General features: G+C 47.4%; 7 protein-coding genes across 7 annotated transcripts; 3 read left to right on the forward strand and 4 right to left on the reverse strand.

Moving 5' to 3' along the window:
• Positions 1–221: 221 nt before the first annotated feature.
• N7511_008979 (type 1 glutamine amidotransferase) lies at positions 222–1182 on the forward strand (the record flags this gene model as incomplete). The annotated part of the gene is made up of 3 exons (XM_057131356.1): positions 222–462; positions 538–764; positions 892–1182. 3 exons carry the CDS (start codon positions 222–224, stop codon positions 1180–1182), a joined length of 759 nt encoding a protein of 252 aa, XP_056979344.1.
• A 506-nt stretch (positions 1183–1688) lies between these two features.
• Positions 1689–3494, reverse strand: N7511_008980 (uncharacterized protein; the record flags this gene model as incomplete). The annotated part of the gene is made up of 5 exons (XM_057131357.1): positions 1689–1829; positions 1888–2472; positions 2525–2937; positions 3036–3306; positions 3333–3494. Coding segments are annotated over 5 exons (1572 nt in total), but the record flags the coding sequence as incomplete, so codon positions are not given.
• A 976-nt stretch (positions 3495–4470) lies between these two features.
• N7511_008981 (FAD-dependent oxidoreductase) lies at positions 4471–5841 on the forward strand (the record flags this gene model as incomplete). The annotated part of the gene is made up of 6 exons (XM_057131358.1): positions 4471–4499; positions 4550–4687; positions 4745–4848; positions 4900–5003; positions 5067–5442; positions 5498–5841. The coding sequence occupies 6 exons, from the start codon at positions 4471–4473 to the stop codon at positions 5839–5841; spliced, it is 1095 nt and encodes a 364-aa protein (XP_056979346.1).
• A 191-nt stretch (positions 5842–6032) lies between these two features.
• Positions 6033–6771, forward strand: N7511_008982 (uncharacterized protein; the record flags this gene model as incomplete). The annotated part of the gene is made up of 2 exons (XM_057131359.1): positions 6033–6416; positions 6550–6771. The coding sequence occupies 2 exons, from the start codon at positions 6033–6035 to the stop codon at positions 6769–6771; spliced, it is 606 nt and encodes a 201-aa protein (XP_056979347.1).
• Positions 6772–6848: 77 nt separating this feature from the next.
• Positions 6849–8756, reverse strand: N7511_008983 (putative MFS transporter; the record flags this gene model as incomplete). Its single annotated transcript, XM_057131360.1, has 8 exons — positions 6849–6893; positions 6942–7080; positions 7153–7583; positions 7646–7961; positions 8020–8221; positions 8273–8371; positions 8422–8509; positions 8562–8756. 8 exons carry the CDS (start codon positions 8754–8756, stop codon positions 6849–6851), a joined length of 1515 nt encoding a protein of 504 aa, XP_056979348.1.
• A 1220-nt stretch (positions 8757–9976) lies between these two features.
• Positions 9977–10519, reverse strand: N7511_008984 (gamma-glutamylcyclotransferase family protein; the record flags this gene model as incomplete). The annotated part of the gene is made up of 1 exon (XM_057131361.1): positions 9977–10519. One exon carries the CDS (start codon positions 10517–10519, stop codon positions 9977–9979), a length of 543 nt encoding a protein of 180 aa, XP_056979349.1.
• Positions 10520–11337: 818 nt separating this feature from the next.
• On the reverse strand, positions 11338–12509 carry N7511_008985 (TauD/TfdA dioxygenase family protein; the record flags this gene model as incomplete). Its single annotated transcript, XM_057131362.1, has 2 exons — positions 11338–12353; positions 12407–12509. The coding sequence occupies 2 exons, from the start codon at positions 12507–12509 to the stop codon at positions 11338–11340; spliced, it is 1119 nt and encodes a 372-aa protein (XP_056979350.1).
• Positions 12510–12782: the final 273 nt, after the last annotated feature.

A 12782-nucleotide genomic window follows, 5' to 3' on the forward strand; every position in this document is an offset into this window, starting at 1 on the left:
AGAGTGTCGGAGAAACAAAAAGTCATTGTTTGAGACTGAGACTTACAATGACTCTACTGTATATTATGCCTAGAAAACCATCTGGATTGATCTCCAGGGCTTCAATATTTTAACGTTAACTAACCTATAGATCTCCGCTTTGTCATCGATAAAGAGTCGGGGTTGGAAGTGGCCCAGACCATCTTTTCTACCTCTACACTATATAAGTTAATCCCTAAACCATGCATCCACCCCTTCGCATCGCCGTACTAGAATGCGACACCCCCCTCGACCCCATCAACCGCCAGTATAACGGGTATGGTGGGGTATTCCGCACCCTCCTCACAACAAGCGCAAAAGCCTTGAACCAACCCGAGAAACTCAACCCGGAGACTGGGTTAGAAATCACAGCATGGGACATAGTGAACGGCAATAAATATCCCGACCTAGAAGACGTCGACGCGGTCCTCCTAACAGGCTCAAGTGCGGAATGACTCAAATACCCCCAATGCGATAACCTCAAGCTTTTGTATACTAACAGCAATTGCACCGGAACAGAACACAATTCCTTTGAAGATATTCCATGGATGAACCACCTGGTTCAATTCACGCAAAAGGTTCTTGCCCAAGATCGAGTGCGACTCCTCGGCATCTGCTTCGGACACCAGATCGTTGGTCGCGCGCTAGGCACCAAGGTAGGACGAAGTGATGCAGGCTGGGAAATCGCCGTGTGCGATATAGACCTGACGGCCGAAGGGAGGAAACTGTTTGGGCGGGACAAGATCGTAAGTGTCCTCTCTCCGTGTGACGTCTGGTCACAACATGCGTCCCCGAGACATGCTATAGTACTGGATGTTCCACTGGCAATAACCTAAGGAAAGCTAAGCTAACGCAAGGCGATCAAATGAACAGTGCATCCAGCAAATGCATCAGGATGTCGTTTTTGAATACCCCCCGAATGTCATTGCGCTAGGTTCATCCCCGCGCTGTGCTGTGCAGGGCATGTATGCCCCGCGCCGTTTTATTACTGTCCAGGGTCATCCTGAATTCACAGGGGATATCGTTACAACTATTGTTGGGAGCCGGGCTGAGAGTGGAGTTTTCAAGCCGGATCAGGCTGAGGATGCCTTGAGTAGGGTTCATCATCAACACGATGGGGTTGATATTGGTGCTGTCTTCTTGAAGTTCCTACTTGAGGATTGAGGATTATTCATAAAGACACGGGCGCTGTACTACCTTCGGTACTCGACTTTGATTTGGTTTCGATAGAGGTATCATATAGATCTAGTCTTTTGTACATTACCAAGCGAGCATTATGTGATGGCCAATGGAAATGAGACTGTAGTACTTTCATTGAAAACTAGTATATAATAAAAGAAGCCAAGTAGCAATCGGTATCATTGTCATAAGTGCATGTCGTGTTCTATCGAGGGAGTAATGCACCAGGCACCCTCATGCAAATTCATGCCAGAAAGCAAAATATCAAGGAACGCCCTGTTCCTAAGCCAAGGAGGCCACTTCACCCCGTAGGGAAGAGATGCAAAAATCAAAAGCTGCCAGCAAAAGACAAGCAAAAAGTGGCACAAACGCTCCATCCATCCACGAACGCCATTTCCATGCATGTTTGAGTCGCTAAAATGCAAGGTCGGACCGGAGTCAAGCAACAGATAAGCAAGGCAGGCAACAAACAAATATAATCAGGTTCAAAGTCAGAGAGGTCGCGGGACGGAAAGTCGGCCGCTGCGACGTGGGTTCGCCTTTCCGTCTGAGTCTGATGGCTCCGGGGTTGTGTTACCCGGGATTGAGGAGAGGGGGTCTGTGTTTGGACCGTTTTCTGTTTCGGATTTCATCTATGGAGTGTGAGTTGAAGAGAACAGCGTTGAGGAAGACGTGGGGATAATTACTCACGCGAAGATTCAAAGAGACAAGTTCGTTTTGATCGTCTCTGAATGATATTCCAACCCCGAGTGTTAGGTTGGAAACGATGCGCCTCTTGGGTCGCGTTCGACGAGCTGGACGTGGATCTTCCGAGTCGTCGCTGTCTTCTGCGGATCGCTTGCTTCCTGTGCTGAACGGGGAAGAGGACCGTGATGCCTGTAAGCTTGGCTTAATGGGAAGCCCTGGAGCAGCCTTTTTGTCGAATGGCACATCGGTCTTTTCATCCAGCAAGGCAGCAAATGCGCGGTCAATGTCACCGCGACATTTTTGAAGTATATCGACGATGGTCTCGCGGTCATAGCGGCCACCAAAGCACTCTTGAATGGATGTGATATCCCACGGAGGATGAATGTCCACTGCCAAATCATCATCAACAATGTGAGCAGGATCTATAGGACCATTGTCCTCAATAATGAGTGAGTCTTTGCGGTCTTCAAGTTTCCTATCTACTTCTGGCTTGATCTTGTCGCTGGTTAGCGGAGCGCCGTTTGCATCGGCGAGAAGCCCTTGATGTTGGCCATTGAGTCTCCGCACAGACGAGTAATGTTTGAAGTCCTGGGATTGTTAACTTATGGCCCCAAGGCAACAAGAAGAGCATGACACGTACATGGAACGCGACATGGAGTACATCCCGGGGTTGATCGGGAAGAGCATTCACATCTCGAAACACCTGAACTCCATCCATGGTGTAGACATTCAGATCCACCTGAAAGACCTGGCAAAATGCCTGGAGATGCTCCGAGCTAGCCCACTCGCCATTCTTCCGAGTGGTTGCAATCATATCCTCGAACCGACGCTCCTTGTCCTCGAGAGACGGGGATGAGACATTGGCAGAACGCGTGGCATACGCGGATGCAGCTGCACGTTTAGGCCGACGGCGTTCTCCACCCTCTGCCACGACAAACTGCATGAAGTATGTTTTGTTGTTGGCCATGTGCGTGGCCAGGCACTGGCGAATCTCGTCGGCATGGTAGGTGTTGGCGTACAATTGATCGGAGAGGGAATAATAGAGGCAATTGCCTATTGTTTGACGCGTCAGAAAAGACCAAGATGGATTTGACAGCTTGCGAAGCGCGTTTTGAAGCTCCCGCAAGTAAGCACCAGCGTGACTAGCTTACCATCTCCCTCGGTAGGTAGGGCAAACAGGCCCCGTTCCTTTAAGCAGGGCATTTCCAAGCTTGCATGGTCCATGTTATTCTGTTTTTTGGCGGACAGCTCAGCCTGAGCCTGCTGGACCTGCAGCGGGTCGGCCGTCTGGGGAAGCTCCTCTTTCAGATGTTCATGACCCGCGAGTATGGGCACGATTCTGCCACCGTGATCGAGGTGAGACATATTGAAGGTACTTGACTGCGCGTCGGCATTGATCAATTCAGGAAGAGAGAAATAAGACTAAATCTAAGAAAAATAAATCAAACCCGCAGAGGTGAATCGGGCGCCCTGCGGGTGGTATGAAAAAGGAAATTCCACCAATTCTCGCAGATTTCAGTGCCGATCGAGGCGGTGAATGCTGGTGGGCGGTGATTGGCTGCACGTGAGAAGTTGCCCACTATGACATCGGCGACTTTGGCTTTCGACTCAACTCGTTAGGGTTTCAATTGTTTGTGAGAACCGATGTTCTACTTCTTTTGTTCTTGGTGACTGTCCACCTCCCCTGGTCGCTTGCTGGAAGGGTCAGGGTTAAGCCAAGTGGGCGAGGAGTCAGATTGTGATGGATACACGGACTATAGTGGAGTCTGGAGGGTTGGATGGAGAAACGCGGGACTTTACGGAGTCTCCTTGCTGGGCCCAGATTTGATACATGCATTGATTGAACTGAATCAAGAGCAGGGGCTCAATGAGGCGTCAATAGATCCAGAGTCATTTTACAGTGCAGTAGAAAGAGGAGGGTACCCGGAACTGATTTGCATGCATCCATTGTTCATGTTCCTATTGGACAGAACCGCTGTCCTATAAAGCTTGTCCAAAAGCCTCGAGTTGTAAGATTGACCCGAGCCAAGGTGACATTGCAGGCAAATAGAGAATATATTAAGAGTCTTACCTGAGAACCATTGAGTGTGTAAACATAGTAAAAAAGAATAGCAACCTTGGAAACGAAACAGGTATATTTTCTTTGTATCCACCTCCACTCGAAAACTTAGCTTGTTTGTCTTTTCACGACATTTGATTGGCCACATCCGAAACGAAATTGCAATAGAATTGGAGGCCTGAGCCTCGGTTCAGTCTGGGGCATTGGCCCCCGGCTGATGGCTGATTCAAGTCGACCTAGAGGCTCTACGTTCGAATTGCGGTTCGAGCGAATTATCTTTATGTGTCTCTTCAACAAGTTGTATTCTGTTGCATGCCTGGTTCGTTTTAGTTCCGGTCATCTTCCTAGGAGGTACATGATAGCATAGAAATGTCAAGTGTGAAGCGGACAAAACTCCACGTCTTATCAAAGGTACCTGATAACGCCCCCTCACTCCCCGCTTCGGCGACCTTAAAGACGGACTTTCTTCTAACTTTCCGAATGTCTTTCCGATATATGAGCAACCGGGAAATTGAGATCTATACATAATGGCGACAAACAACATCGTGGTTCTGGGGTAATATCCATCACCTGTACAGGCAAGCCTGGGACTGACGTGTCGATCAGGGCTGGTGTGTCTGGCCTGACAACCGCATATCTACTATCTCAAGACCCTTCAAACAAGGTCACTGTGCTAGCAAAGCATATGCCCGGAGACTATGACATCGAATATGCATCTCCATGGGCGGGTGCCAATTACATGCCGTATGAGATCCACCTCATCGTGAATACGATCACCTGACTGACATCCCTCTTACCCAGGATGGGAGCAAAAGAGAGTAACCACGCAGCATGGGAGCGTGCCACCTGGCCTGTATTGAAATCAATTACGGAGAAGTATCCGGAGGCTGGCATCCATTTCCGAAGTATGTTATTCAAACCCCGAAGAGCGGATTCTACCCATCTAACATCCCCAGCCGCTCTGATCTATAATCGCAAGAAAGACCCTACAGACAATCCCGCTGCGTTCTTCTCGGACTTGGTGGAGCCCAATCCGTGGTACAAGGATGTCGTGCCAGACGTAAGAGATGCGCTTTTTCAACAGACAAGATCATAGAAAGCACAGACTAACTTCACTCTCTAGTTTAAACCCATTCCATCTGATCAGCTAGCACCTGACATGGACAATGCGCAAGAATTCACATCTGTCTGCATCAACCCACCAGTCTACTTAGCCTGGCTAGTCGGCCAATCTGTGAAGAATGGCGCCGTGTTCAAGCGCGCTAATTTCAAGCATATTGTTCATGCAGCCAACGCCCATCATACTGGCCAGAAGGCCGATGTCGTGATCAACTGCACTGGTCTATCATCCAAGTTCCTTGGCGGTGTCCTCGACGAGAAACTGTATCCAGCTCGCGGCCAGGTTGTCGTCGTTCGCAACGATCCAGGGCCAATGGTCGCCGTCTCCAAGACCGATGATGCGCCAGATGAAGCCACTTATTTGATGACTCGAGCCGTAGGTAAGTATAGAACAGTTCTTCACAGTCCTTTTAATTATCGACTTACCATGTTTAGGTGGTGGTACCGTCCTCGGCGGATCTTACCAAAAGCACAATTGGGATGCGACGCCCGATCTAAGTCTTGCAAATCGTATCATGACTCGTGCTATTGCAATCGCTCCAAGCCTCGTGGAGAAAGGAAAAGGAGTTGAAGGACTGGATATTATTCGACATGGTGTTGGTTTGCGCCCTCTAAGAGAAGGTGGTCCTCGCATTGAGAAAGAGAAGATCGACGGCGTCTCAGTTGTTCACAATTACGGCCACGGTGGCTTTGGCTACCAGGCTTCATTTGGTTGTGCAAATACCGCTGTATCTTTGATTCAGGAGGTTTTGCGCGAAAAGTCACGGGCCAAGCTCTAGGTTAGCGTTTGACGGCTCCTCTTACTGGAAAAGACATTTACAGTGCCTTGCATGGTGGTTGCTAGAATTCATCAAATGATAGAACATAGCAATACAAAGTATATCCGTCTGCATATGACATTGTGACGTCAACTTCTTCTCCTATTTCATACCTATCATAGCTACGAGGTCCATCAAACATCAAGCAAACAATGTCTCAAGAAGCATCTCAAAAGGTAAACCATGTCTTGAGTAATTTCGGTCGATCCCCCCTCCACAATACATCACTTTCCGCCTCGCTAGATGCCGCCCCAGGCATAGTTCTAGCAATGACGATAGACGCCCTCATCAAAGCACGATCAATCTCGCACGAACTGACACAACGAACAATCAAAAAGCTTATTAAAGCCGGATATCACGATATCAACATCTTGAAAAACAGCTCATGGGAAGATCGAGTTTCTGTCCTGGCAAATGGGGGATACAGTCGGCATCGCGAACAATGTGCCACGAACCTTGGGGGCTGGCAAAGCCTGTTTCGGATAAATATGGTCAGTTTGTGTTCATCCTCAGGCTTAGCAATAACTTATATTAGCGTAATATTATGTGAGGACTTTACTGACGTGGCTCCAGATGGAGATCTTAACAATCTTCTCTACAAAGCCTGTTTTAATAAAGACGAAGCTGGAATTTTGATGAAAGAAATTAAGGGAATGGGCGATCTTGCAGTGGAGGTTTTTTTTCAATAACGTGGAATCTGTTTGGCCGTGTATCGCCCCTTTTATCGATTCGCGGAGTTTGAAGACTGCTGTTGATGTTGGTATCGGGGAGGACTTGCCTTACATATACTCGGTTTTGAAGGAGGACCCGGCGCGGATGAGTTGGTTTGCCAATGGGCTCTCGGAAGTTAGATTGGAGAAGAAGCAGGACCTCATTTCAGACGTCATGTAAAATGGGTTTCAAGCTTGGATAATTTGGATTTCAGTAGGATTTGCAACTTGAAATAAAAAATGAACATATATTTGAGTTTATAAAACGTATCTAAAGCCTTTGTTCTCGATCTCGGTTTTGTCCTAACACAAGTTAGCTTAAGCAGTCGATCTCTGTATGACAGAACTTACCAGCATTCCATTTTCAACACCCTCCGCTTCAACTTCCTCACCATTAATCGCCTCTCTATCACGGCGCTTATTCTCCAGGTACATGTAAATGTACAGTGCAATGATAGCTGCCAACTTGACAGCATATCCAGCAAGCATCCTAATCACGACAATCAGTAAGTGCAATCCAACCCAAACGGGAACATAAAGTGAAGATAAAAGAGATACATACGCAATGTAAGCACTGTGATACCCCGGAGCCTCACTAGACTTGAAAGTCTGCGGCCCGATGATATTTCCAACGCAATAACCGGTAAACAGCAAAGCAGATGTAACCTGCTTCTTTGTATATCCAGCAATGTTAGAGCTGACAATAGTCAAACTCATACTAAAGCCCAGGCCTTGGAAATAGCACAGCCAAAGCGCAACAAGACGACCCCACTTGTTGGAATTGGGAAGAGTGACAAGTAATGCCGAGCCAATGATGCAAACCGCACAGGCAAAGATCATGCATGCAAACCGTGAGTGGAATTTACCGTCGAACTTGGTTGCGATATAGCCACCGAGAAGGAGAGTGATGAACTGGACGGCACCGCCGGGGATTTGGAGGTATTGCGTTCCAAGGGTATCGAATCCAAATGTTCCAACGATGATGGAAGTAAACTGTTTTGTCGGTTTGTAAGTCCAAAGAAAGAGAAAAGAAATATCAGAGAAGCGAGACATACACTTGTCAACGCCGAATTCGGAATTTGCGCTCCAATTGCCATCACAAACAACAGCCACGTCTTTGGGTCTTCCGCCGCCTGTCGAACCTGATACCACTTGAATTGCTGATTCTTCACACCCTGTCGGTTGATCGCAACACGCTCCACAGCAATGGCTTTCTCGCGTTCACTCAGGAACTTGGCAGTCGATGGCAGATCCGGAAGGAAGATGAGAGCACCGACTCCGACTGCGATAGAGAATGCGCCGAAGATGAGGAAAACGTACATCCATCTTGGAAGTCCGGTTGTGATATGTCCAACGGCATATCCAATCAAGCTATGTGTCCAATGTCAGATATTTATCATTTATACCTCGACTGAATTCGACAACTTACCCGCCAAACATCGTTGCAATACCGTTGGTACAGTACCATGCCTCGAGTCGCAGAGGCTGCTCCTCAGATGTATACCACATTCCCATCATCAGAACAAATCCAGGACTGACGACTGCTTCTACTGCTCCGAGAAGGAAGCGGTTGATGGCAATTCCGGCGAAATTATGGCAGGCTGGTGTTGTCATGAGAAGACCTCCCCATACTAGATCTTGTTAAAACCAGGAGTACTATGGGTTGTTTTGGTAGATCATACCTAGTGTGGTCCCAGCCAAGAACTTGCCAACGGGCAGCTTTTGCAGAGCTAACCCTGCAGGCCATTGCGCAATGAGATATCCGAAATAAAAGATGGAACCTATTTATATGAGCCTTGTTGATTATCTGTTCTGGACGTTTGAGACATACTGAGCCAAGAATATTGTTGTCCTTTCAGATGAGTGCCTGTCTTTAGGCCATATACGGACGCAAAGTTGATACTGTTCTTGTCGAGATACTGCGAGGGTCAACATCGACCAATGGGCACCACAAACGAGAAGAGATCTTACCTGAAGCATGTAAATCAAAAATAGGAGCGGGATCAGTCGCAAGTCAATCTTTCGAAGAACGCGTTTGGCTTCTTCTGGCGTATACTCCAGTCCCTGGTTCTGTTTGTAGAATGCATAACTCTCATCTTTCTCCGAAGAGCTTGCCGTGGAGAGGGGTGGCGACAAAGTGGCCTCGGCCTCTTTTGCTGAAGACATTGAGAAAGTGTTTAACTGTTAGACTCGAAGAACACGCAGGGATTTTATAAAAATCCAACTCTCATACGCTCACGGTCCACGTGGAGAATTGCATAATACAAGCTACGGTCCCACATTTCCAGACCTTGATGTCTCATGCAGCGATATCAGATCTATAGGGTGAGTTTGTGTCCATGTGGCTTTCAAACTCCCAGCTCTGAGTTTAAGAACTAGTATTCACCAGAGATACAAGATACACTTCATATCGGTTGTTCATATGCTTGTACTTGTCTGTTATATGCCTGAGGCGATTCAGTTCACACGGAAAGGTGGAGAAATCACGACATCACCGCAGCAATTGCGCGTTGGTCGTTTTGCGCAAATCGCAGCCACTGAACTTGCTGGCTTGGTCGGACATTATCCGGTGCCCCTGAAACAGCCTGTTTCTCTCGGCCTATGGAATTTTCTCTGAGCTCATCCAAAATATCATTTGGTGGCTTCGTTACCCTAATGCGATTTTGGAGGGTTTTCTCGGCGATCACCAATGTAGCTTGCCGGGTGGGGCTTTCCTATCTTAGCTGCCGCCGCTTTATCGAGGGCGCTCAGAGTCAGGCTCACTGAGTAAATTTCAGTCCGGGCTCAGACTCAGTGATTGTGATTGGGTGCTCACTGATCGCTCACTGATTACTCAGACTGATCAGAGCCATCCATGGATCTATTAAGCACTCAGTCCAGACCCAAAGGAGCACTTTGCCCTATAATATTGTCTATTTTGCGATTACTTTTCGATAGCCTTCACTTCTCACCATGCCTCGATTTATTAAGGTGCGCGATCTTCTAGTCTCGTTCCCCTCTCAAAAAATAATGCACTAAAACACGATGACGCAAATTTGGAAGGCACCGAGCTCATCTATAACAGGGCGACGTAGGAGTAAAGTGTTGGGTCATCCTAAATTACTGAGTTATAAATTAGAACTATCTCCCATGAGCTGAGACCTATGCGAGAGCTGACAGTGTCAGAGCAAGAGATGCTTAAGGTGAAAGAGAGTGAAGGTGACCGAAAGAACGTTGTTATGAAGAAACTACGTAGTATGTAGCTTAGCACGAGGTCTCAAAGCAACATTTTTTGAAGCAAAACGTCTCAATGCAAATTTCGAATTCTTAAGTAAACATCCTGTTCGTGTATAGGCCCAGCACCGACGTAAAGCATCGAATAACCAACCTGGACATTTCTGTAATTCTCAGTCCAATTCACGTAGCTGTCTGTCCTTCCCCCACTGCTTCAGGTCAAAAGTACCCTCCTGAAGCTCATCCTGTCGACCATTCCACATGAAAGAAACTCCCTCGATGGTTTTCTCGGTGCTACCTTCATTATTCAGAACGTTAATCAAGCAAGCTTGAAGATGATATTTATCCGTTTCGTAGGCGGCAAGTCGATCAAGTTGCGTCGGCGATAAGAGGCCACACACCATTCCATCAACTGGATGAAGTGGTTTATCATCGAGGAGAGCAGGGTATGGGCCCCAAAGTTTGATTTCGTAACCAATAATCCTAGCAGGGCGCATCATAGGTGGTGGCTTTGACAATCCTAAGACTTTGCATAATGTATCTGTATCCATTAATGTCCCGTAGAAGAAGCAATATTCGTCTCGGATAGGGTCTTGAGGCCAGAAATTCTCGGCAGAATTGTCAGATGAGGGCAACAACGATGGCCTTGGCGGGTCTGCTGAGGCGTTGGCGCGAATGAATTTGCGGACCATAGGGGACGGCCGGGTGTTGCGCATTAAGTCAATGTAGATCTCGACAGGGCGAGGATCAAGGAAAGCGAATGATGATGATAGTGCTTTGGCTAGGGAGGGAAACGAAGGAGATTGGTGGGGGGTTGCTATACATGTACATGTACGCGTGTAATGTATATACATACCTTGGGACCCCCATCCGCAGCCTAACTCGTAAGATTACATCATCCAAGTACAGTCCCGAGGTCCCGGGTGAGACAGTATGGGAAACCGACCAATCAGAAGAAGTAGAAGATGGGATGATGGGATGAATAGTAGGACAGGACCTGTGAATAGAGTCATGAATGCAAGGAGCGATATCAGATTGATAGAAATCACATGACTACAGGACTCGATTTCCCGAGGTGCTCCGAAAATTGTATTATGTCATCAGATTATATTATATAAGCAGATTCTTGGTGCCTGCCCGGCCATTCTTGGTGCCTGCGTATACTCACCCCTCAGTGAGCGATCCTGATGATTATGTAATATTCAGGGGCGTGCTCAGTCCTACTCAGTGAGCAAAAAGCGGCAAGGCCTGAGCACTAAAGCGGAAAGGGAAAGCCAAGAAGTGGCAGAGGGAATCAAGTACATAGGATGAACTACTACCAAGAAATCAACTTCCATCATGACATATAGACCGAGAGATGAGATGACACTAAAATAGCCCTGTGGCTGAATCTTGAAGAAAAAGGAATCAACCTTTAGGAACAAAATCTCAGATCTTGATTAGGTAATAATCCTAAATCGACCTTCCCAGATTTGATTGGCTGAAACAGAGGTACAGAGGATCCACAGACATATGTTGATGCTATTTGATTGAACTATGCTTCATCCGGTCCCAAAGGGGGCCGACTAGCTGCCATATTACACTGTCTAAACACCCGTACTTCATCCTCCTCAAAAGACCCAACAATGGAATGCATAACACCATGGTTATTGAAAAGCACCAGATCCCCCTCTTCCCAATCATGAGTATACAAATAGCAAGGGTCAATAGCCCGTCGTTGCAGCTTGTAGAGTCGCTCGCGGATATCGACCAGGCTATCAAGCACCTCCCCAGTTTCCAGATGGATCTTCCGCACGCACGTTGGGTAAACCATCATGGCAAGTTTCCCTGTAACAGGATTCTTCCAAGTCATAGGGTAAATCTTGACCTTGGAGGTTTCAAATGGAGGCAGCTCATCCTCTGCGAGTTCCAGTCCTTCTGAGACAATACCCAGACCATTAGAGCGGGACTTGGCTTTGCTCATCCAGATGTATGGGTGAGGTGCGTATTCCACTTTGCTTGTGCGGACGAAGTGCTTTTCTTCCTCAGACAACATATCGTACAGTCGGTATCCACTGAAGAAGGCTGTTGTGCCTAAAGGAACATCGAGTGTGGTATCTGTACCATCATCGTATCGACAGGTTTGGCGACGGCCCCGAGGAACCTGGACGGCTAGTAGTGTGGTCACGAGCGGAGGGTCCAGATTGTACATGGCTGAATCGATGTGCCAGCGATAGAAGTGTGTAAAGTCATGATCTTCTTCTGGTGAGATGGGATCCTTATGAAATGTCTTGTGGTGTGGGTGTCTCAGGCGAATGTCCTTTAATCCTTCGTATTCTTTAACATGACCACTACCAATGACTTGGACCTGGGGCTGATGAGGAATTGTGGTCAGATCAGCGTGAAGAACGCTGCGCTTATCGATCGATTTGCCATGGCTGTAGATGCCAGCGGATGGGTCGAACCGTCGAGTGAGTTCGTATTGAGCCTGAGGGGAGAGCCCTGCCTGGCCCTTGAGCACCACAACTTGATTTTCATACAAAGTGCGACGGAGGAAATCGAAGTCCTCATCTTGAAAATATTAGTATTGAGAAAGATGATGAGCTGAACAGAAAGTATCATACCCGTCATTGTTTCAACATTGAAGCCAGTGAGTTCTGCACCAAAGTCTACCCGGGAGTCCTCGGACTTGTTGACGGGCTTAGAGCAAAGTGTCATGGTGGCCATTATGTAGATAGTAGCAGTAGATAGATTTGAAACTTCATGAAGAACCGTAAAGATGAGAGCCAATCCATGCAATATATAGTCCAGGTATACAGATCGCCATTGGCCAATCATATTGGCGCGGGTAAGATTTAGTGACTCGCCCGCACCAGAAGATAGGCCCCCCGGATTCACTGTAATACGTAAATGATAATTTGACGAATCCGATCCATAATACAAGTGAGACTTACGCAATGCATCGGATGCATAAGGATATTCTTATCGAGTATGGTGGTG

This window comes from Penicillium nucicola, assembly GCF_028828085.1.
Source record: "Penicillium nucicola strain IBT 29836 chromosome Unknown utg000010l, whole genome shotgun sequence".
Lineage (NCBI taxonomy): Eukaryota > Fungi > Ascomycota > Eurotiomycetes > Eurotiales > Aspergillaceae > Penicillium > Penicillium nucicola.